The sequence below is a fragment of the Crinia signifera genome, chromosome 12 (assembly GCF_055691185.1).
Source record: "Crinia signifera chromosome 12, ASM5569118v1, whole genome shotgun sequence".
Classification (NCBI taxonomy): domain Eukaryota; kingdom Metazoa; phylum Chordata; class Amphibia; order Anura; family Myobatrachidae; genus Crinia; species Crinia signifera.
Window position 1 is genome coordinate 29603633 of NC_139228.1, and position 24149 is coordinate 29627781.

At 45.5% G+C, this 24149-nt stretch overlaps 1 protein-coding gene across 1 annotated transcript in view; it reads right to left on the bottom strand.

Moving 5' to 3' along the window:
- EIF2AK4 (eukaryotic translation initiation factor 2 alpha kinase 4) overlaps window positions 1–23899 on the bottom strand; it is a 77829-nt gene extending 53930 nt beyond the window's left edge. Inside the window, exons 1-9 of the mRNA XM_083166683.1 lie at window positions 23640–23899; window positions 12936–13039; window positions 12401–12503; window positions 10422–10595; window positions 9435–9515; window positions 9173–9324; window positions 6574–6686; window positions 5374–5531; window positions 1740–2275 (exon numbers count right to left, since the gene is read on the bottom strand). Coding sequence (XP_083022809.1) covers window positions 1740–2275; window positions 5374–5531; window positions 6574–6686; window positions 9173–9324; window positions 9435–9515; window positions 10422–10595; window positions 12401–12503; window positions 12936–13039; window positions 23640–23825 — 1607 coding nt within the window. The 5' untranslated portion in view covers window positions 23826–23899. The remainder of the gene's footprint in view (window positions 1–1739; window positions 2276–5373; window positions 5532–6573; window positions 6687–9172; window positions 9325–9434; window positions 9516–10421; window positions 10596–12400; window positions 12504–12935; window positions 13040–23639) is intronic.
- Between the last annotated feature and the right edge of the window lie 250 nt (window positions 23900–24149).

The following is a 24149-nucleotide window of genomic DNA, read 5'->3' on the forward strand; positions in this document are numbered from 1 at the left end:
ATCTGACTTTTTTAAAGTCAGATCTGTTTTGTTGGAAACGGCCGCGGGCTGTCGAATTCACGGCCGTTTTTGCCGATCCATGGACTTTGACACCCGACAGCCGAAACAGTGAATTCCTACTGTCGGATCAGATGAAACACTGGTCGGGATGTTCTGACAGCACAGTCGAAATCCCATATTGAATGCCCCCCATTGTGTGTGTGTGTGTGAGGAGAATATATATATATATATATATATATATATATATATATATATATATATATATATATATATATATATATATATATATATATATATAGAGGGAGAATCAGCCTGGCACTCCCGATGCTTGTCATGCAACTGCCGCGGGTGCTCGGAGGAAACCAAATTTTAGCAAACGATTCAAACAGGCTCTGTCACTCCAGCGGTCTTTCAGTGAAAAAAAGTTTTAATGTGATCCGACGTTTCGGGGCTACAACAACGCCCCTTCTTCAAGGTGTACAAAACCTTTGTACACCTTGAAGAAGGGGCGTTGTTGTAGCCCCGAAACGTCGGATCACATTAAAACTTTTTTTCACTGAAAGACCGCTGGAGTGACAGAGCCTGTTTGAATCGATATATATATATATATATATATATATATATATATATATATATATATATATATATATATATATATATATATATATATATATATATATATATATATATATATATATATATATATATATATATATATATATATATGTTCAAAAAAGAATAAAGGAGGAGCGCTCCATAGTGTAAAACAGTACGATTTATTGAGCAATAATAGCAAGATACCGAGGCATATGACAAGACTCGTACCAAGGATAAAACGGCAGTGGACTGGTTACCACGTGATATATATCAAATAGCCTGGCAAACTCCTACCGCCGTCCGGGGCTCTGAGGTGGACACACGATCTCCCGCTGCAGACGCAGCGTGTCGGACCCACAAGCAGGAACAGACGCAGGATGGAGAGGCACAGGTGAGCAGCGGCAACAGCGTCACCAAAGCACGCCCTAACGCGTTTCGTCAGGAGACTTCGTCAGAGGGCGGCCCTCTGACGAAGTCTCCTGACGAAACGCGTGCTCACCTGTGCTCACCTGTGCCTCTCCATCCTGCGTCTGTTCCTGCTTGTGGGTCCGACACGCTGCGTCTGCAGCGGGAGATCGTGTGTCCACCTCAGAGCCCCGGACGGCGGTAGGAGTTTGCCAGGCTATTTGATATATATCACGTGGTAACCAGTCCACTGCCGTTTTATCCTTGGTACGAGTCTTGTCATATGCCTCGGTATCTTGCTATTATTGCTCAATAAATCGTACTGTTTTACACTATGGAGCGCTCCTCCTTTATTCTTTTTTGAACAGATCTCCCCTATCCCCCATGAGTCCGGGGTTTCATTAAAGAAGGAGCTGCAGTCCCGAGAATTGGACTTTGGTGTACTTGTCCCTATGAGCGCTGCCTCACTGGACCTTTCACTGGTGTTTTATAAGTATCCATTTCAGCGCTGATTTGATTCACAGACTTTTTGTTTCTATATATATATATATATATATATATATATATATATATATATATATATATATATATATATATATGTATGTATGTATGTATGTATGTATGTATGTATGTATGTATGTATGTATGTATGTATGTATGTAATATATATATATATATATATATATATATATATATATATCCTCTTACTTACAAAACTGCTAAATGTACACACTCACTTGTTCAAGAAATCCTGGAAATCTGCTGGCAGCCCGCTGGGTACTTTGACAGGATACTCCTTTGTTACCCTCCCCTGGCTAAGTGACAGCAGCAAGAGACCAAGGTTCCATATATCGCCCTTCTTGCCTGTCTTGCTTGGGAGAGCATCCTCACTGAACCGGACCTTGGTCTGCTCAAAGATGTCCTCCCGACAGATGTCTGCAAGCCGCTTGGACAAGCTATAGTCTGATAGTTTGACTTTCCCGTCGCTAGTTACCAATACAACAGAAGCACATAACACTTTATGCACCACTGAATTACTGTGCAAATAATCCAGGGCAGACAGGAGTTGAGACGCATATTGTCGAAGCTGGTCCACGGCGACAGGAAGCTCCTGCTCGAGGAACTTGGAAAGCTTAGAACCGTTCACATGTTCTACTACGATTCCGACAGAAGTGGAATCTTTGTTCTCTTTTACTCGCATGGCGAGATAGCGCACAATATTCGGGTGGCTTAGTTTGATGAGGGAATTAAATTCAGTTTCCGTACCTTGGATCTGTTGGGGAAAAAAAAAAAAAAAGGGATTAAGGAACCGAAAATGACTTCAGGAATTAACTTCTAATCCTCTGCCCTCAAAGATTCCAGTGGGGCCCTGAAAGCAGGTACCATAGTGGAGATCAGAACACAAAGCGGAAGGTCCATGAAACGTAGCAATATTTCATGTGTATAAATAAAAAAAAGGATTTGGTACTCACTGTAAAATCCCTTCCTCATAATCCATCTGGGGGACACTGGCAATGATGTTGGGATTGAAGGCTGGAAGAGTTCAGGCACTAAAACGTGTTAGGATCATCCCCATATAACCCCTCCCACCGCCACCGCACCTAACAAAGCCACATGGAGGTATTAGCACTATGAACCAACAAGAACTACGCAACAAAAATAACAAGTAGAATAATCAGGGAGAGCAGCGCCCACAGATAAATTACGAAGAAGGGACTGTATGGTTATTACTTGTGTATTCCTGCTCGAGAGCACTGCCAATGATGTTGGGAATTTGCACTGCAAGCCTGAGGAGGAGGGACACCATGCGGCAGAGCTGCATGTAATACCGATCAACCAAAGCTAGCATCAAGGGAACTGACGACCTGGAACTGGTACAGCTTTGTAAACACATAGATGTTGACACGCTCATCATGTTGAACACCACCTAGTTACAGCCACAAGGAGTGCGTCTATATCTGTATGCACAAAGGACCTCTGCACAGATTTTAACAGTCAAAGGGCCTTATTTTGGTTCACTCTTTCTGACAAAATACTTCTTAGATGGACAAAACCATGTGCACTGCAGGGGGGCAGATGTAACATGTGCAGAGAGAATTAGATTTGGGTGAGTAATTTTGTTTCTGTGCAGGGAAAATACTGGCTGCTTTATTTTTACACTTCAATATAGATCTCACTTTGAAGTAAAACCCCACCCAAATCTAACTCTCTTTGCACATTTTGCATATGCTCCCCTGCAGTGCACATGGTTTTGTCCATCTAAGAAGAATTTTGTCAGAAAGAGTGAACCAAAATAAGGCCCAAAGAGACCTCGACTACATGAGTAGAATAAGCCGGAAGAGAAGGCGTTCCATAAAACTGGAGGGTGGGAGCAGTAATGCACCTGGCAATGGAACCCTTGGAGGCTAGGCAACCCCTCTAAATACTGCAATGCCGGATCCGGGATCTTGACCCCAGGTCCGGCACTTTCACATTTAGCCCGGTAACCCGTTATATCCATGTCAATTTGCCGGGTTGGTCCACTTTGGTTATTAGGTTTGGTGTTTACACTGCACCTCGAGCCGGGTTGACAAGGCAGCAACCCAGGTTTTCAGTGCGATCTGAAAGGGGTATTAGAGGTATCAATCAAGACAAAGAGGGAATCCATACAGTAGGGGAAATCTGTACAGCCCTAATCACATAAGAGCCCTAAGAATACAGCGCTAGAAAAGCCAATCATTTATCCCGTCACATTACTGGATATTCTTGTTGTAATCCCCAGAGAATAACCACCATACACTGCCCTCTAAAACTGCCTGTTACCTGTGTCTAGGAGCCAAAAAAATAACATTTAGAGAAATATCAGGAAAATGTTTCTTTCCAATATTTCTTTGTAGTTAATTGGATACCCCCATAATGCTCGGTGGTTGTCAAACTCGGTCCTCAGAACCCCACACAGTTCACGTTTTCCAGGTTACCCGACAGTTCACTCATTACGGACTGACACTTTTTAAAAGTTTTATTTCACTTGTGATTCTGTGAGGAGACCTGCACAACGTGCACTGTGTGGGGTCCTAAGGAGCAACTTTGAGAACCTGTGCTTGAGATGGTTACCACTACAGCTGCTCCAAGTGGCTGTCACAGCCCTTCTGCATTCAGATGCATCTGTACACCAGAGGAAGGGCTGGTGCTGGCATTACAATAAAACCATAGTGCAACTACAATAAGAGACTTTAACGCGGTTCTAGCAATGTTCCACAGCACAGGATCAAATGTCTCAGGCTCCTATATTCGGATACATACTCCACTGTCACAAGTAGTAAGGGATATGTATTACACAAGGCAAATCATACTTTCATTGCCTCCAAGATAATACAGAACAATTGCTATAAAATCCAGGAATACATCGATGAACTTGCTTTTTGGACACTGAAGAACCAGCACTTATCAGGAGTGGTCATTTTTTACCCGGATACAAACTATCTAAGGACAAGTGATTATCCATCCTTTGGAGGATAGACTGAGGGTTTATCCTCTATAGCAGTGGTTCCCAACCCTGGTCCTCAAGTACCCCCAACAGTGCATGTTTTCCATGTCACCCGGCAGGTGCACTTATTATTCAGGCACATTTGAAAAGATCCACAGGTGGAGCTAATTATAGCACTTGTGATTCTGTGTGGAGACCTGCAAAACATGCACTGTTGGGGGTACTTGAGGACCAGGGTTGGGAACCACTGCTCTATAGTGCTTAATCTCTTTGGATTCCCTTATTTGCGGAGCAACATTGGCAAAGTAGTGATATCATAGCCCAAGTGGGAAGGGTACTTACCATGTACCAGCTTAAAGATGAATGAGAAATTACTAAAAGTAATTTCGAAAAAATAGATTGTGACTATAAGGTCTTCTATTACAGGGTTCCACCCAATTGTTTGAATACTCATTGTTAAGTGGATTATCTGTTGAACCTTGACGGATATTAGAGCAAATTAAGAAGGTCGATCCAGTAGAATCCTTATAAACACTGTTAAAGATTTATATAACAAAAAAATCACACCCCTGATGAAGTCTCGAAATGAGACGAAACGCGTCGGTGACAGGTTTTCATCCATAATCTGAGAAAACCACTCCTATGACAAGGAATTGCCATGAAATGCTTGTTTTAATGTTTGTATTTTAATAAATATTTTACATATAAGAAAAAAATAATTGTTTATGGAGATATGAAGTAAGGAAAGACAGGAATTACCAGTAACCATTTGAATTCGGGCGCTGTAGAACACTATTGTGGTGGTATTTGGATTGTGGAGGCCAAGTGTTACTAGCGACCACCTTTCAATTAAGAACTTGCGCAATTCAAAGGAATTTTGTGTATTGTACATCGATGAACTGTACCTGTTTTTTACACTTGTCAACCTTTTCTTTTTCCTGAGTAGTAAGGAACTGGCCCATCTTCTTCTGCCACTGAAGACCCCATTCGTAAATGATCACAAATTGTCCAGAAGCAATTTCTAAGCCATTGTAAATGGATTTACCCAGCTGCTCAACCTTTTCTGAAAATAATGGATAAAGAATATAACGTCAAACTCGTGACTGAAGCATTGACCTTAAATGAGTTATAGGAGGTATTCTTTCATAGTCTATCGTGGCTGCTTGCAGATCAACGTCAACTTCCATCAGTAACCACAGAAAATCGTATTTTGCTAAACAATCCATTGGTTTCTCTATAACCATAGACCGTAAAGCACAATACTTTCCAGTAGGGCAGACATGTCCAAACTGTGGCCCCCCAGCTGTTGTGAAACTACAAATCCCAGCATGCCTTGCCATTGCTTTAGCATTCCCTAATAGGAAAACTGTGGCAAGGCATGATGGGACTTGTAGTTTCACAACAGCTGGAGGGCCATAGTTTGGACATGCCAGCAGTAGGGCCTAAAGTTACAGACTGATTACCTTTTAATTAATTAAGCAAACTAAGGTTTTAAAAATAAACATGAATTATCTCTTTGCTCATTGGGGCTAATTCAGATGTGGTTGGACTAGCTATCGCTGCCGTTTCCTGTATGTAAATTCAGCTATCGGATCACTGCAATACCATTGGACGATCCCCAATACCCAAGATGCCCATCGCAGATCCTTGAATCCAAGAAATCTACGTCAAATGACCAAGATACTGGCCTCTTCCCTTCAATGGCGGTGGCACACAATGCGTAGATGTTTTTGCTAATGTGCATATGCGGGGATGTGATGTCGCGAGCCGTGCCCCAACTCTGCAGCATGATTGATGTTACATTGGTTTCAGGACATCGTGAGTTACTGCATCCGCAGGTGCATTGCAACAGCCCCAGCGGTGCGATTCAGGTATCCTAGGTAACCAGTGAGCAGCGCGGATGTTCCGACAGGCACCCAGTTGATCTGATTGCTGTGTCTCTGGACGCAGCAGCAGATTAAAGAAGCCTGCCTCCCGCACCTTTAGTATAATTTCATACAGCTGCTCCATGCAGAGATGCAGCAGCTGTGCTATCGCGCCCACCTTCGAATCAGCCCCAGTATGCACAGAAAACGTCCAACCTGCTGTGATTTATCCTCACTCACCCAGACACTTTCCTCTGTGCACAACCAACTGGCCGTTGCAACCAATGTCAAACGTCAACACTTCAAAAGCCGACGCACTGTCGTCACTGCACGAGGAATACTGCCGGTCTCGCCTAAAAACATAAATTGGGTTAATGGTCATTATAAAACACAGTGCAAATGACACTAATGGTGTGTACACACGGTCAACATGCCGTGCGATGCGAGTCCCGATGCGATCTGATCGCATCGGGACTCGCATTGCACGGCATGAAGGAGAGAAGAGAGGACAGTACCGATACCTGTCACCATCCTGCAGGTGCAGGGCAGGGGCACAGATGGCAGCGTGGGGCCGCGGCACAGCAACAGCTTCCCCCTGCCGCCCCCCCCATGCATACATCAGAGGCCACACCCCCCACCCTCCTCTATACGGCGGACTTCCGGGTCACTGCGCATCAGCCCTGCAGCCCCAGGAGAAGCCCCTCTGGCCGCCGGAGCTATGTGAGTATGTGGCACAAAGACTATATAGTGCAGATCTGCACTATATAGTCTTGCCTGCCCTCACTATGTCACTGCCGATTTGCGCTCACACGGGAGCGCGCATCGGCAGCGCATCGGGCTCGCAAGCCCTAAAAAGTACACAATCAGCATGCGATATGGCTTCCGATGTGCACTATATCCGCAACATCGGAAGCCATATCGCACCATGTTTACACACCATAACTTAGATGAAGAATTGCAGCAGATGTAGAACTCTAGATGTAAACTTTGGCATGAAGAAGTGGTAAACACGCACGCTGTAGGAAATATCGACCAACGTCTTGGAAGGTAGATACTGATAATACAAGTAAGCTAACACAGATTGCACCAGCTTGCAAAGTAATAGAGCCTACACACAGGGAGATTCGCTAATGCTAGATCGCTCAGCAAGATCCCACAGAGACAGCGATGTGTCAGCGCTGTGTGCCGAGAAATATTTCAGGGCACAGTGTTCGCCTGTGAGAACACAGGCCCTGACACGCAGAGAAGCGCAGCACATCGCTATCACTATGGCGCCTACACACGTAGCGATGTAGGGGCATTTTCTAAGCAATAAAAATGCCCCTAAATCGTTACGTGTGTAGGACCCATAACTTAACAGATTTAATAAACTTAAGTAGAAATTTATAGATTGGTCAAGGAAAGTTGTAACAACACATTAAAAAGAGTAGACAAATTACCTTGTCTACAAAAGGGATACAAAATCCATCAAATCTTAGACAAATTGTAGCCACTATAAAAACAAGAACAGCAACACGATAAAGGATGGATGTTTGTGGAAGATATTAAAAAAAATTAAATATATATTCATGTGCTGCAAGCAAATGAATAAAAATAGCATACCCCTTCACGGAATAAAAAATCAGATTTTTTGACACCCTAAAAAAAAAAATGGTACTTATGAGTTATCTGGGCGCCCGATTTTTTGATTGTATGCCTTAAGTTAAGGCATACAATCAGATGCGATGCGATGCGATATCGCATCGCATCGCATCGCATGCGACCATCGGATGCGATGACCCGATTTTTCCATAGGAATCAATGTTAAAATGGACAGAGTCCATTTTAACATGGAATTCAATGGGAAAAAGGGGTCCTTTTCATACCCCTACTATCCAAGTGGGCATGGAGTTGGATAAAAACCTGTGGCGAGCGTAGCGAGCCACCGAGCCCGAAGCGTGGCGAGCGAAGCGAGCCCCGCGAGGGGACGGTATTCTATGTCCGCTCGCCACCCTTCGGGCTCGGTGGCTCGCTACGCTCGCCACAGGTTTATATCCAACTCCATGCCCACTTGGATAGTAGGGGTATGAAAAGGACCCCTTTTTCCCATTGAATTCCATGTTAAAATGGACTCTGTCCATTTTAACATTGATTCCTATGGAAAAATCGGGTCATCGCATCGCATCGCATGCGATGCGATGCGATGTGCCCGATCCGACCCGATTTAGAAATCGGGCGCCCGGATAACTCATAAGTACCAAAAAAATATATATTTTAAAAAGATCACATTCCAGTTCACCTAAAAAAGATGACGAATGCAAAACGGTGAAACATGGCGAAAATCCCTGGAGAAAGCAGTTCTCCATTTGAGCATTGAATATACTCTCTGCGAGTTCCACTAAAAATCCCATTGAAAACCACTGGCGAATCACATACGGCGAATCGCCAGACATTCGCTGGTCATTGGCAGCGAATTGTCTCCATTGAATAGGGCGAATTGTTTTTATTGAGAGAAAATTCGTCGTTACACCGGCGAATTGCCAGATTCGCTGTAAAAGATGGCGAATCAGAGGCATTGAATACTGGCCTTAGTCTACCATCAAGAGAAGATATCCCAGATAGCAAATGCAAAGCGATCAACAGAAAATGCTAAGGATTTACAGTATAAACCTCAAAAATAGAAAGGTTCATATTAGACTTTTTTTAAAATAAGTTTGAAAAAATAGCCAGTAGATTTCTAGACCAGCATTCTTTTGATAGATGACACTAATCATATTCTTGTGCAAAGAAAAAAAAAAAAGTTTGGAAGGGCTCATGATCCAAAGCTGCCATGAAAATGCTTTTTCCTGTGTGTTCTTACTTTGATCTGCCAGCAGAAGTTGTGCGAGGTCTGTTGGAATTTCCTCCATGATCAGTAAAACCTTCATTCGTGGCCGACACCTTAGAACTTGTGCTACTACTTAATTTGATGGAATTTTCCTGACAGGTTAGATTGGCACTTTCAAGACGTTCCTTAAACACAAAAGAATCAAACAATAGAGAAATCCACTCAAATCCATAGTATAGATTAAGGTGTTGATCCGCTCACTGATTTTTAAAAGAGTTTAAATATAAAAAGTTACCAGTTTTTCCATTTCTTTCCTCTTTTTCTCCTCTTTTTTCTCTTCCTCCCTCCGTTCGATTTCAGCTAGGATTTCCCGCCTCTGACAAACGAGACACAAGATACAAAATTGTAATAGCTGCATTTCCGATGAAATGACAATGGCGCATGGATATACTATAGAACACTCCCAAAGCATTTCCAGAAAACACTGGGCCTACCCATGCACCATCCCCCTGACCGCTGTGGTGTAACTATACCTCCGCAGACCCCGTGGTGGCTTGGAGACGCAGAGCAAGATTGGGCGCCGCGGAGTCTGCAGAAGGTATTGTTACGGCCGCTGCGTCTGGTGGTGCCGTTCAGGGACCAGCAGATCCTCCTGTCTGCTGCAGTCCCGGCACTTCTCCTGATAGAAAGTCACTTGCAAATGGCCGCCCCCCCTCAAAGCAGACAGTTACAAAGGATGCAAGAGTAGGCAGCATCCTCCTCTTGCATCCTAAATAATGCATACCTCCCAACAGTCCCTATTTTAGCGGGACAGTCCCGATTATTAGGGCCTGTCCCGCTGTCCCACCCGCGGGCGGCAGTGTCCAGCGGTGAGGGGGGGCTGTTGGGAGTCCCCCCTGTCGGCTGCTAAGCAGCGGGGAATAAACGCTGTGCGCAACCAGGGGGCTGGGGGCATGGCTAGAGGCTCACAGAGCCTCTGGGTCATGCCCCCATAGCGGCAAAATAGGGGCGTGGCCTCACGGGAGAGCTGCGAGTATAGGCCACCCCCCCCCCCCCCCCGGCCGTGGATTGTCGAATTCACAGCCGTTTTCCAACAATCCACGGCCATTTTTGCTGACACGCCCACTTTACGACACTCGGAACATTGAATTCGACAGTTGAAATCTCGGATTGAATACCCCTCTTATTGTCTTAGCCCTGCCCAGTATAGTCCTTTGCAGATGGATTCTGATTACAATAGGTGGCAGGAGAAGAGTTGCACCACCTCTGTGAGCTGGCTTACCATCTGCTCTTCTCTCATCTTCAGCTCTAGAATCCTCTTCTCCTCTTCCAGAGCCATTTTTTCCTGCTGTTTCTGCAGATTCTTCAACATCTCTTCATGAAATGACTTGGGAGGTGGGTGATTATGCTCTGTTAGGAAACACTGTACATGGTCTGCGAGCTGATATATCATCACCTGTCCAGGACAGAGGAGGAGGAGTCACTGATGACATGCAGAACACAAACGCTGCATAGGAGACCTTGCACACAGAATATAGAGCACCAACTGCAGAGACAGGAATGTCTCAGATCCACAAATACTACTGGGCATAATTACATGGGCTGGTCAAAATTCCGCCAATCCCCTTCTAAGCTTGATCAGACTCTTCCACGTGCTGCATTTTTTTTAAAACACCAAGTTCCCTCAAAAAAAAAAAAAAAAAATAAACTGTCCCATCCTCTACTGTAAGCTATATGTGCTGCTCTTGTATCACATATGCTATTTTTCAATTAGAATGTAAGCTCCCGTGACCAGGGCCTACCCTATGTTTCATTATTTACATGTATTTATTCTACCTTTGATGGGGTGTGGTATATTTGCCCGACAGTCGGGATTACGACAGTAATTAGTCAGACGTCAGAATCCCGACTGCACAGCGGGGGGAGCGCAATGAAGCCCCTTGCGCAGCTCGCCACCTATTTTATTCTCCCTCTATGGGGGTCGTGGACCCCCATGAGGGAGCAGTCGGGATTCCGACATCGGAGTAATGACTGTCGGAATCCCGACTGCTTTGATGTCCCTGTTTTACAAAGCCATGTCCTATCGTCAACAGTAAGGCCTTCCCCTAGATTTTAGTCACGTCTGGAACAACTTGATGACAGACGCTTCCATGATGATTGTGAAGACCAGATGCAAGGTACTGTAGTGCCAGTGCTTAGAGTAGCGTTTTTCCACCACTGTGTGTGCCCCCAAGTGTGCCACCAGATCTAGAGATGTCCACATCAGTTTACAGCCGACAGCCCCACCACCAGTTAAACTGTTAATTACCGGACTCTTGTTTTCATGTGAGGGCCAATGTATTTGATTTGATTTACCTGTGGGGACCAAAATGATAGTATGATTCATATGGGGGCTAATAGTTTTATTTTTTATTTATATTTTATTTTTCCCTGTGGGGATCTGATGGTTTGCCTTGGCAATTTTTAAATCTTGTTTGGTGTGCCGCGTGTTGAAAAAGGAATAAATCAACAAAACTCTATATGGCAATTGTGACAAAATATTGATTATTGAAGTCAATGAATGTCTCCGATTCTAGGAGGTGGGGGATCGAGATCGGGACTTTGGCTCAGAAACACCGAATTTTCCGAGATTGGTGCCTCCAATTCTGAGATTTCTGGGATTACGGTGCTCATACTTGCGTGGTCTACATGCTATTTGGCTACTATTGAGGCTGGGCTTACAGTACGGATGGCGTCTAGCATTTCGCCTTCTCCTCCAGGACCTGCGCCACACGCTCACTCAAGTTGCAGAGGGAGAGTATTAGTTTTGCCCTGGCCACTTAGACCTGAATTAATCTTGTAGCTGGGCCTCCGGCTTGCAGCAAAGAGGCATCCTCATTCATCCTGCATGGGTCCTCTGGCATGCCGAGTGGTGCCTATAGGCAGTACAGTACATGTGCCAGCACGCGCGCACAGCTAGAGGGAACACTGCCGCCAAGTCTTCCTAAGCATTCCCAAGAAGACTGCGCAGAAGAGAATACAGAGGCTACTACAGTCCCTAATAGCCCTAACTTAATTCACTAAATAAATGACTTGGCCCAGGTAGGTCGCTGGAGAGAAGTGTCCAAAACACCCAGGATTTCTCCTGAATTTTAGAAATACCAAGTCTGTTGTTTGTCGCAGCTGGGGATCATTATGGAACAATTGCATACCCTTACTGCTGATGAAAGAATGCAACTGCATTTTTGTGAGAAGGGGAAGATCACGCGGTAATAGCATTACCTCTCCGCAGAGCTGTTTGGCGAGTTCCTCCAAACTACACGTCAGAGCATTCACATTTTCATTGGACAAACCCTTCACATTCTTCAGCTTTATTTCAGGTGGACTGTTAAAACACAAACACGTACAGATTGAGACGGACAATCTAAATACTGTAGACTGGATAGCTGCAAGAAAAGAATTTCAGCAATAAAACGCATTATCCTCTATATACAGTATATGTCTAGTGTCTGTGTGTCCGAGAAACACCGCCATCTGTTGGCAGGGAGTGAAACTACATGTCTTTCTCTCTCACACATTCACAAACACAGAGGCAGCCACAAGGCAGCACACTACAGAAGGAGCGTCCCTCTTCCTTGCAGGGGCTGGCGGTAGATTCACCAGCCCACGGCAGCCGCTGGAAGGGGACACGCGCACGAGATGCACGTGCACCCCCTTACAATGGAGTATGGAGAGAGGGAGCTGTGGAGATAGACATTGGCAGTAGGAGCAGTAGTACATAAATAAGTGCCAGTAGACAAATGTGGCAGATACTCACACATCGGGGTATGTTTGTGGACATTTTACCCAAAGGTCCAACTTGACATGAACCTCATTACCCTGAGGGGATAAAGCGAGGGTGACTTCTGGGGGCTGCTGGACCTGAATGATAGAAGACAGAAGTTATAAACTTGCATTGTGCATTACCATATAGCTGCAGATACATTCTGCCATGAGAATCAATAGACCTGTTACTGTGCATGGACGCTTCAGTTTGTGTTCTAAGCATGTTCTATGTGACCAGGATGACATCTGGATGCGGTCACACAGGTTGTGCGCTCACGGAGTGGTGACCATGACCCCTGCTTCAAATGAAAAGGTATTGCGTGATAGCACCGAATTATCCATTTGGACCTTTAAATATATATTTTAAATACTTTACACTTTGTGGGGATATTTGGAATGTTAAGCCATGTGCACGATTCTGTTATATTACAGGTTGAGTATCCCGTATCCGAATATTCATTATCCCGAAAACCATACATTCCAGAAAGTGAACAAAAACATTTTTTTTTTTGCTAAAAACTTACTGGGGACATCTGTAACAGCACTACTGAGGGAATGATATGTAACTGGCACTACTGGGGACATCTGTAACAGCACTACTGAGGGAATGATATGTAACTGGCACTACTGGGGACATCTGCAACAGCACTACTGAGGGAATGATATGTAACTGCCACTACTGGGGACATCTGTAACAGCACTACTGAGGGAATGATATGTAACTGGCACTACTGGGGACATCTGTAACAGCACTACTGGGGGAATGATATGTAACTGGCACTACTGGGGACATCTGTAACAGCACTACTGAGGGAATGATATGTAACTGGCACTACTGGGGACATCTGCAACAGCACTACTGAGGGAATGATATGTAACTGCCACTACTAGGGACATCTGCAACAGCACTACTGAGGGAATGATATGTAACTGCCACTACTAGGGACATCTGCAACAGCACTACTGAGGACATGATATGTAACTGGCACTACTGGGGACATCTGCAACAGCACTACTGAGGACATGATATGTAACTGGCACTACTGGGGACATCTGTAACAGCACTACTGAGGACATGATATGTAACTGGCACTACTGGTGACATCTGAAACAGCACTACTGAGGGAATGATATGTAACTGGCACTACTGGGGACATCTGTAACAGCACTACTGAGGGTATGATATGTAACTGGCACTACTGGGGAGATCTGTAACAGCACTACTGAGGACATGATATGTAACTGGCACTACTGGGGACATCTGTAACAGCACTACTGAGGACATGATATGTAACTAGCACTACTGGGGACATCTGTAACAGCACTACTGAGGGAATGATATGTAACTGGCACTACTGGTGACATCTGCAACAGCACTACTGAGGGAATGATATGTAACTGCCACTACTAGGGTTATCTGCAACAGCACTACTGAGGACATGATATGTAACTGGCACTACTGGGGACATCTGCAACAGCACTACTGAGGACATGATATGTAACTGGCACTACTGGGGACATCTGTAACAGCACTACTGAGGACATGATATGTAACTGGCACTACTGGTGACATCTGTAACAGCACTACTGAGGGAATGATATGTAACTGGTACTACTGGGGACATCTGTAACAGCACTACTGAGGGAATGATATGTAACTGGTACTACTGGGGACATCTGTAACAGCACTACTGAGGGAATGATATGTAACTGGCACTACTGGGGACATCTGTAACAGCACTACTGAGGGAATGATATGTAACTGGCACTACTGGGGACATCTGTAACAGCACTACTGAGGGAATGATATGTAACTGGCACTACTGGGGACATCTGTAACAGCACTACTGAGGGAATGATATGTAACTGGCACTACTGAGGACATCTGTAACAGCACTACTGAGGGAATGATATGTAACTGGCACTACTGGGGACATCTGTAACAGCACTACTGAGGGAATGATATGTAACTGGCACTACTGGGGACATCTGTAACAGCACTACTGAGGGAATGATATGTAACTGGCACTACTGGGGAGATCTGTAACAGCACTACTGAGGACATGATATGTAACTGGCACTACTGGGGACATCTGTAACAGCACTACTGAGGGAATGATATGTAACTGGCACTACTGGGGACATCTGTAACAGCACTACTGAGGACATGATATGTAACTAGCACTACTGGGGACATCTGTAACAGCACTACTGAGGGAATGATATGTAACTGGCACACTGGTGACATCTGCAACAGCACTACTGAGGGAATGATATGTAACTGCCACTACTAGGGACATCTGCAACAGCACTACTGAGGACATGATATGTAACTGGCACTACTGGGGACATCTGCAACAGCACTACTGAGGACATGATATGTAACTGGCACTACTGGGGACATCTGTAACAGCACTACTGAGGACATGATATGTAACTGGCACTACTGGTAACATCTGTAACAGCACTACTGAGGGAATGATATGTAACTGGCACTACTGGGGACATCTGTAACAGCACTACTGAGGGAATGATATGTAACTGGTACTACTGGGGACATCTGTAACAGCACTACTGAGGGAATGATATGTAACTGGCACTACTGGGGACATCTGTAACAGCACTACTGAGGGAATGATATGTAACTGCCACTACTAGGGACATCTGCAACAGCACTACTGAGGGAATGATATGTAACTGCCACTACTAGGGACATCTGCAACAGCACTACTGAGGGAATGATATGTAACTGCCACTACTGGGGACATCTGCAACAGCACTACTGAGGGAATGATATGTAACTGGCACTACTGAGGACATCTGTAACAGCACTACTGAGGGAATGATATGTAACTGGCACTACTGGGGACATCTGTAACAGCACTACTGAGGACATCTGTAACAGCACTACTGAGGACATGATATGTAACTGGCACTACTGGGGACATCTGTAACAGCACTACTGAGAACATGATGTGTAACTGGCACTACTGGGGACATCTGTAACAGCACTACTGTGGACATGATATGTAACTGCCACTACTGGGGACACCTGTAACAGCACTACTGAGGGAATGATATGTAACTGGCACTACTGGTGACATCTGTAACAGCACTACTGAGGACATGATATGTAACTGGCACTACTGGGGACATCTGTAACAGCACTACTGGGGACATCTGTAACAGCACTACTGAGGACATGATGTGTAACTGGCACTACTGGGGACATCTGTAACAGCACTACTGGGGACATCTGTAACAGCACTACTGAGGACATGATGTGTAACTGGCACTACTGGTGACATGATATGTAACTGGCACTACTGGTGACATGATATGTAACTGGCACTACTGAGGACATGATATGTAACTGGCACTACTGGTGACATCTGTAACAGCACTACTGAGGGAATGATATGTAACTGGCACTACTGGGGACATCTGTAACAGCACTACTGAGGACGTGATATGTAACTGGCACTATATATGTGCAAGACATTGATTGCTTTGCTTGGCATTCACATTCAGTGCCTGAGATTGTACACAAACTTTGTTTCAGGTTTTGAAACCTTGTTTTATGCACAGATAAAATATATTTGTGTTTATTTCATGTGTTTGATGTATATGTACAACATAAATGCAAGATACATCATTGAAATATTAAAATATTCCGAAATACGGAATAATCCGTTATCCAAAATTCTCCTGGTTCCGAGCATTTTGGATAAGGGATACTCAACCTGCAGGGGCGGATCCAGGATAAAATGACAGGGGGGGCCCCATGATAAAAAAGGGTTTGGGTAGGGGAGGGGCGGTGTTAGTGGTGCCAGTGTACATGCTAAGAGAGCGGCAGGAGAGGGTGGGAATGGAATTAAAAATAGGCCCTGGCATTTAAAGTATGCAGGCTCACCATGGCGACAAAAGGCGCGCTCCGGAAAAGGGTGTGTGGCCACTCAACAGGGGGCGTGTCAACACCATATACAACTTCTACACATTATGCAACAAAATACTAGACCCCATTATACTTGCCCCTTACACATGATGCCAAATGGAATGAGCCAAAATCGACATAATGCCACATGGATTGAGACAAAATTCAAATAATGCCACATGGATTGTGTCAAAATTCACATAATGCCACATGGATTGAGCCAAAATTTACATAATAACACACACGGATTAAGCCAAAATTCACATAATGCCAAATGGATTGTGCCAAAATTCCCATAATGCCACATGGATTGAGCCAAAATTCACATAATGCCGCACGGATTGAGCCAAATGCATAAAATGCCATATGGATTGAGCCAAAATTCACATAATGCCACATGGATTGAGCCAAAATTCAAATAATGCCACATGGATTGGGAAAAAATTCGGTACTTATGTATTATCTGGGCTCCCATGTTAAATGCACTCAATTTTTTCATACCCCTACTATCCAACTACGCATGGAGTTGATCTTATATAGTGTGGCGAGCCACCGTGCCCGAAGCGTGGCGAGGGGACGCGGGCTCATAAGAAAAACGGGAGCCCAGATATTACATAAGTACCAAAAATTCACATAATGCCACACGGACTGAGCCAAAATTCCCATAATGCCACATGGATTGAGCCAAAATTTAAATAATGCCACACAGATTAAGCCAAAATTCACAATACACTTCATAAACAGGGACATTGTCCACCAAAGCCTCGCATAAAACATTTACACCATAATGTCCATTACACGTTAAGTTACAAGCCATTATGTCCATTATGTGTTATGCCAAACACCATAATGCCTATTAAAAATTATGCTACATAAGTGCTGCTTCTCTACATGCTCATTGCCAAGGGTTCCATGCTCATTGCCAGAGGTTCCATGCTCATTGCCATGTGGGATTACATGCTCATTGCCAAGGGGGAATACATGCTCGTGGTAAATGGGGGACAGCCGCCGCCAGGCAGAAGTGATAGCCACTGACAGTGGCAGAGCCTGGCTGTTTTCAGAGCACTGCAGGTCCCGGCTATTTGAAATAATACCCCTTTCACACCAGAAAATGCATTCCCAGGTTGGCCCCTTTTACACCAGCCTAGTCCCTGCATTTTCTGGTGTGAGGGGGAGAGAAACCACCCCTCCCCCCCTTTAACAAGATATCTCATTTAACCGGCTATATCTTCGGAACCAACTGACCCATTTACATGAGACAAGTATCATATTGAAGAACTTTTGAGTGGGCTTTGAATGATTTTGGTCCAGTGAAACTGGAACGTTTGGTTCCAGAGTAATCTGTCCTCAAAGAACATGAACAGCCATGAAATTACATTTCAAAAATTAAAAAATAGGTTTACACGCAATATCTCTGGAACCGATTGACCGATTTGGACCATACTGGTATCATATTGAAGGCCCAGCGATTTGGAATTGAATAAAATCAACCACAAGCTTCTGTGATGCCAGGGCGGGAACTGGCAGCTGTCGGAATCGGGTGGGGGTCGGAATTGACGGGTCCCATATTATCCTATGGGGAAAAAACGTTACAGGTTTGCCAGGCGATATCTCCGGTTCCCGAGGGGCTAGAGACACGGGGCTGGGCTCGTTGGAAAGCCCTGGTCCTCAGCTACAAAAGAAATGACAGGGGGGGCACGTGCCCGGGTGCCCCCCCCCTGAATCCGCCACTGTCAACCTGTACAATCCACCCTTTTCAGGAAATGTGACCTTTATATGTCATCTGCTTCCAATGGATCATATACACCCCACAGTGATGCCATCCATGACGTGCAAAATCTTTAGGGGGTATCCAATGTTGCCAATATTTCCGACAGTTGGAAATATCATCGCTTTTCAACAAGAGTAGGTCAAATTACAAACGACTATTCAATATTTCCGACTGAAATTTTCTGGCGGTCAGAAAAGCCGTGATTCGGCGAAAAGCCGCAGATTCAACAATTTAGCCGACAATACCGATTTTAGTGTTCATTCTAGCACCCGCTATCTTTGAAAACCATGGCAGTTCCTCATCCCTGCCTGAGGTGTCGCTGTTTGCTGTAGTGCTTCTAGCACAGTGTGGTCTGTATATCAGCACTGATATGCAAACAAGACCTGTGCTAAAAACACCACAGCAGACAGCGACACCCCAGGTAGGGAAGAGGAACTGCATGGGCTTTCATAGATAGCGGGTAGATAAAATGAACACTAAGATTTTACTTTTTTTTTTTTATGTTGAATCTGCATGGGCATCAATGCAGCTGAAAATGGACGCATTGAATTGGCGTGTGCTGATATTTCTGGCGGTCGGAAACATTGGCACACATTGAACACCCCCCAAAAGGCTAGTCCAATTTGGGCAGATTTTGCCCAATTCTAAAGGCCTCCATACACCATGTGATTTGGGCCCGCTTTCACACGATTCTGAGGAATCGGGCCGTGAAATTGGCCCAAATCGCATGTGCAGATGTCCGATCCGACCCGATGCGTGGTCCTGTGCACATCGAGTCGGGAAGTCGGACGGGCTGCACATAAGATTTGTTAAATCTTATGTGCAGCCCAAGGCAGGCAGGTACCTGCGGTGGAGGGAGCTGAGCGGGGTGGTGGGCTGCAAGCAGGGAGCCGGGCTGGAGAGGCAGTGGGCACACTGTCCTGGGTGGTGAATGCCGTGAGGGGGATCAGAGACCGGGTTGTAGGGGAAGACGGGCACATAGAAATGAATGGACAGTCAGTGATTGGCTGAAAGCTCTCAGACGGAGAGAGCTCTCAGCCAATCACTGACTGCTCATTCATTTTTATGTCCGCCTGCTGCTGCCCGGCTTCTCCTAAGCTACCCGGTCTCTGGTCCCTCGCGGCGTTCACCACCCAGGACAGTGCGCCCACTGCCTCTCCAGCCCGGCTCCCTCCGCCTGCAGCTCCCTGGGGACTGCATGTGATAAATCGCATGTGATTTATCACATGCAAAACCTGGCACATCAAGTGCCAAATCGTGTGAATCCTATATTGAATGCCCCCTAAGGGCGAGATGTACTAAGCCTTAACAAGTGATAAAATGGAGAGTGATAAACCATTAGCCCCTGCCTGACATTTTTCAAACAATGGGGCAGATGTATTAAGCCTTAACAAGAGATAAATGCAAGGGTGATAAAGAGAGATAAACATCCAGCCAATCACCTGCTAACTGCCATGTTACAGGCTGTGTTTGAAAAAAGTCATTAAGGAGCTGATTGGCTGGATGTTTATCTCTCTATATCACCCTTGCATTTATCTCTTGTTAAGGCTTAATACATCTGCCCCATAATCTGTAGCATGGCAGGTAGGAGCTGATGGTGTTTTACTTTCCATTTTATAACTTTTCAAGCCAAGTACATCTGGACATTAGACTTCACAAAGACTAAATTATTACTGGTCCATTGAGAAAACCATGCTGAACGACCAGAGATTCCAAGCAAAAATTGGCTCCGCACCTTGAGTACAGAATGAGGACTACACACCCATCATGGGGGTCTTCACTGTTTTACTGCCATAATAATAATTCATGTCCCTGAATGCCAAATAGAGCTCCACATTTCAACAAAGAAACATATTGTATGCCCTGCTGACACCAGGACGGTGTCACTGATACTTCTCACAAACAATGCCAGGCTAATGGGCAAATATAGAAATCAAATGTTCTGGCTGAGAGATCTGTAAAATGATCTTCGCCTCAGTCAATATAAAGCAGTTATAGGACTTCATAGCATTTGTTTAACAGCTTCTGTCCCTTTTACGTTTACAAAAGTTAAGTAAATAGACAAATAAGATGTGTGATAATAAATAATCATTGTTACTTAGTATAGAATAAGAATCAATATTATCTTATTAAAATGTACAAATATTACAGATAGAATTCTGGCCTAGACTGGTGTGGTAATACATCTATTATGTTTGTACTGCAGGTGCACTGTCCATTGTGGTCATATCTTATCCCCAACAAATGTCCACAAAGAAATCTGAAGGGAACTTAGGTACACGGCCCAAAAAGTCATCACGGACAAAACACCATTGTACTGTAGCTGATGCCCTAAGTAAGGTATAAGGAGGGGTGTCATTGCGTCGACCACTGAAGGTCGACATCTGAAATCAGTCGATACAGCTAAGGGCAACACAAGCATTAGGTCGACAATGGCAAAGTTGACAGTCAAAGGGTTGACATGAGTTTTTCACGGTTTTTGTCCCGAATGTCGACATGAACACTGTCAAAGTGTACCACATGCGCTCGCCATGCTTCGAACACTGTGCCTCGCTGTGCTTGGCACACTACTGTTCTCCCTCCATGACCTAGTGGATGGTAGGGCATGAGATACCGCCTGTCGGCTCAAATAAAAACATGGCAACGTTTTGACTGTCGACCCTGCCATTGTCCACCTAATGCTTGTGTCGACCTATTTCAGTTGTCAACCTAAGGCCTGTCAACCTTAATAGGGTCGTCCTAATAACAGTATCCCATAACGAGGAAGCATCTGGTGACATCACTGAGACCAACTAAAACAAAGCAAGGGACTGGTCACTGGAAATCCCATTACAGAATTTCTAAAGGGCAGGTGCTCGTACGCATGCACAGTCTAATCCCAAAATCCTGGGAAACTCCAATCCCAGGATTGAAGTGCCAGCAATTTTGGGGCCAATTGACCACCTTATTCCAGCATGTGTCCAAGAGAGATCTCTCTCCTCCATAAATGCTTAAGCATAAGGCGGCGATCACCACCTGACAATGACAGTTGCCTTTGAGACCAATCTCCGGGAGCAATTTACTTGGTACACAGTAGGGATGCCAATCCCGGGGCATTTTTTCAATCCCGGGATTCGGGATTGAAAGATGCTCAATCCCGGGATTCCCGGGATCCCGGGATTGGCTTCCCTAATAATAAAAAACACCCTGGCCGCCCGAGCGCTGGGTGGGTGGGCGGGTGTCAGGGACCGCTGGGTGGGTGGTTGTCAGGGACCGCTGGGTGGGTGGGGGGGGGGGTTGTCAGGGACCGCTGGGTGGGTGGGGTGGGTGGTTGTCAGGGACCGCTGGGTGGGTGGTTGGTAGGGAGCGCTGGGTGCCCGTGAGCGCTGGGTGGGCGGGCGGGTGGCCGGCCGTGAGTGCTGGGTGGGAGGGCGGGTGGCCGGCCGTCAGCGCTGGGTGGGTGGCCGGGCGGGTGGCCGTCAGCGCTGGGTGGGCGGGCGGGTGACTGGGAGCGCTGGGCGGGCGGGCAGCCGTGGATGTGCGGCTGTGCCGTGTGCCCTGCGCAGCGTGACCTCGCAGCGTGACCTCGTCACGCTGCGCACTGCGGGGTATGGGGAAGCCGGGCAGCGTCTGAGTGCTCAGACGCTGCCCGGCATTAAACTGCGCATGCGCAGTTTAATCCCGAAATCCCGGGATTGGAAATTCCAATCCCGGGATCGAAATCCCGGCGTTTTGGGGGCCAAATCCCGGGATCCCGCCGATCCCGATCCCGGGATTGGCCACCCTAGTACACAGGGATCATACTGGAGACCCACCTGAGAATAATGGTCTGGTGCACTAATTACCCCGTGTAGCACTAATGCTGTGTACACACAGGGGCGATAGGGGCTGAAATCTCTGGGAATATGGTCGCTGAGTGACCATATTGCCAGTGATTGGAGTGTGCACCAGCGATAAATTGCCGGGTGCGCGCTCCCGTTTTCAGCCCCTGAATGGTCGCTGGTCGGAGGAACATGCTCCTCCGACCAGCGACATCCCCTGCCTCTTCACCCAGCAGTGTTTAAATTTTCATCTGCGACCATCTCTGGTCGCAGATGAAAACGGGACACGGGGCAATATGATTGCTGAGCAATATATTGCTAGCAATATATTGCCAGCGATCATATTGCCCTGTGTGTACGCACCTTTAGAATAGCAGTAATACATACACTGCTGCAGGCTGTGCATATTTATCAATATGGAAGACAAGACTGATACACATAGCCCATGGTGGTGTTCTGTATACATAGAAACAAAGTTACTTCTTTGTCAATATTTACAAACTTTAGCATGTAATAAACTGTATAGCCTTAATGATATACAAGATAATGCTATTGTTATTGATATATCCTCCAGTGTGTATGCTCAGTATCATTAACTATGCGCAATCCTGCGGATTATGAACAATATCTACTGGCATCTGCACAATGTTGACAAGATCATCATCGTCTGCATGTTCTGCGGGGGACTGGTGACATCACTGGATGATATCGGTAATGATATTGGTCAGTGTGTATACGCTATATCATTCACAAAGGTGTTTCGCCGATATCATCTTTGCAGGCAAGCTTATCAAATTCCAGAACCCGTCACAGAACCTTGCATTCTGGTGGAATCGAAGCAATAAAGAATACAGTATCTATCTATCCTTATGTATCAATGCCTATTTCCCTATAGATTGTAAGCTTGCGAGCAGGGCCCTCCTACCATTTGACTGTAAATACCCTGTTTGTTGTATCACTGTCTCCTTTGTAAAGCGCAACGGAATATACAGCGCTATAAAAGAAACTGTTAATATATAATAAAATATCGTTGACAATATCGTCTGGTGTGTTTAGGGCTGTCACTCTGTAGCATGATAGATAGATAGATAGATAGATAGATAGATAGATAGATAGATAGATAGATAGATAGATAGATAGATAGATAGATAGATAGATAGCCAGCATGAGCACAATCACACTTCCATGTACCTTCCAGGCAGAACTTTTCCGTAGATCAGTAAAGTCCTCCCCATAGATGGACTCCAGCACCTGCAGCTCGTTCTCCTGCCGGTGGCAGTGTGTCTCTAGGGGATCGGGCTGCAGGGGGCGCCACTGATCCCCATTACCGGGTGGGCTACCCGTGGCAAGTGTGGCATTGCCCCGTCTGCCGGCCATGGTGCACCGGACACATCACTATCTTCTCCGTGTCGCCTGCACAGCGCGGCCAACCCGCTCAGGGCACAGCCCACATTTGCAGAACTACTTTCCGCCATTTTCGTTGTGGTCGCACACGTTGGATCACAGTATTACACACTTGTTTCTGCCATGTTTGTTGAGGGAAGTCAAGGGAAGCTGCGGCCGCCATGTTTAGTATGGTAACGGCTGGTTTACACTGAATTGTCCTGGCACAAGTTTGCTGTCGTGGTCAATTAAAAGCAGTAGTACACATCACCTTTCTTAGGATATCGCTTGAAAAACAGGGTTCTTTGTTAAAATGCA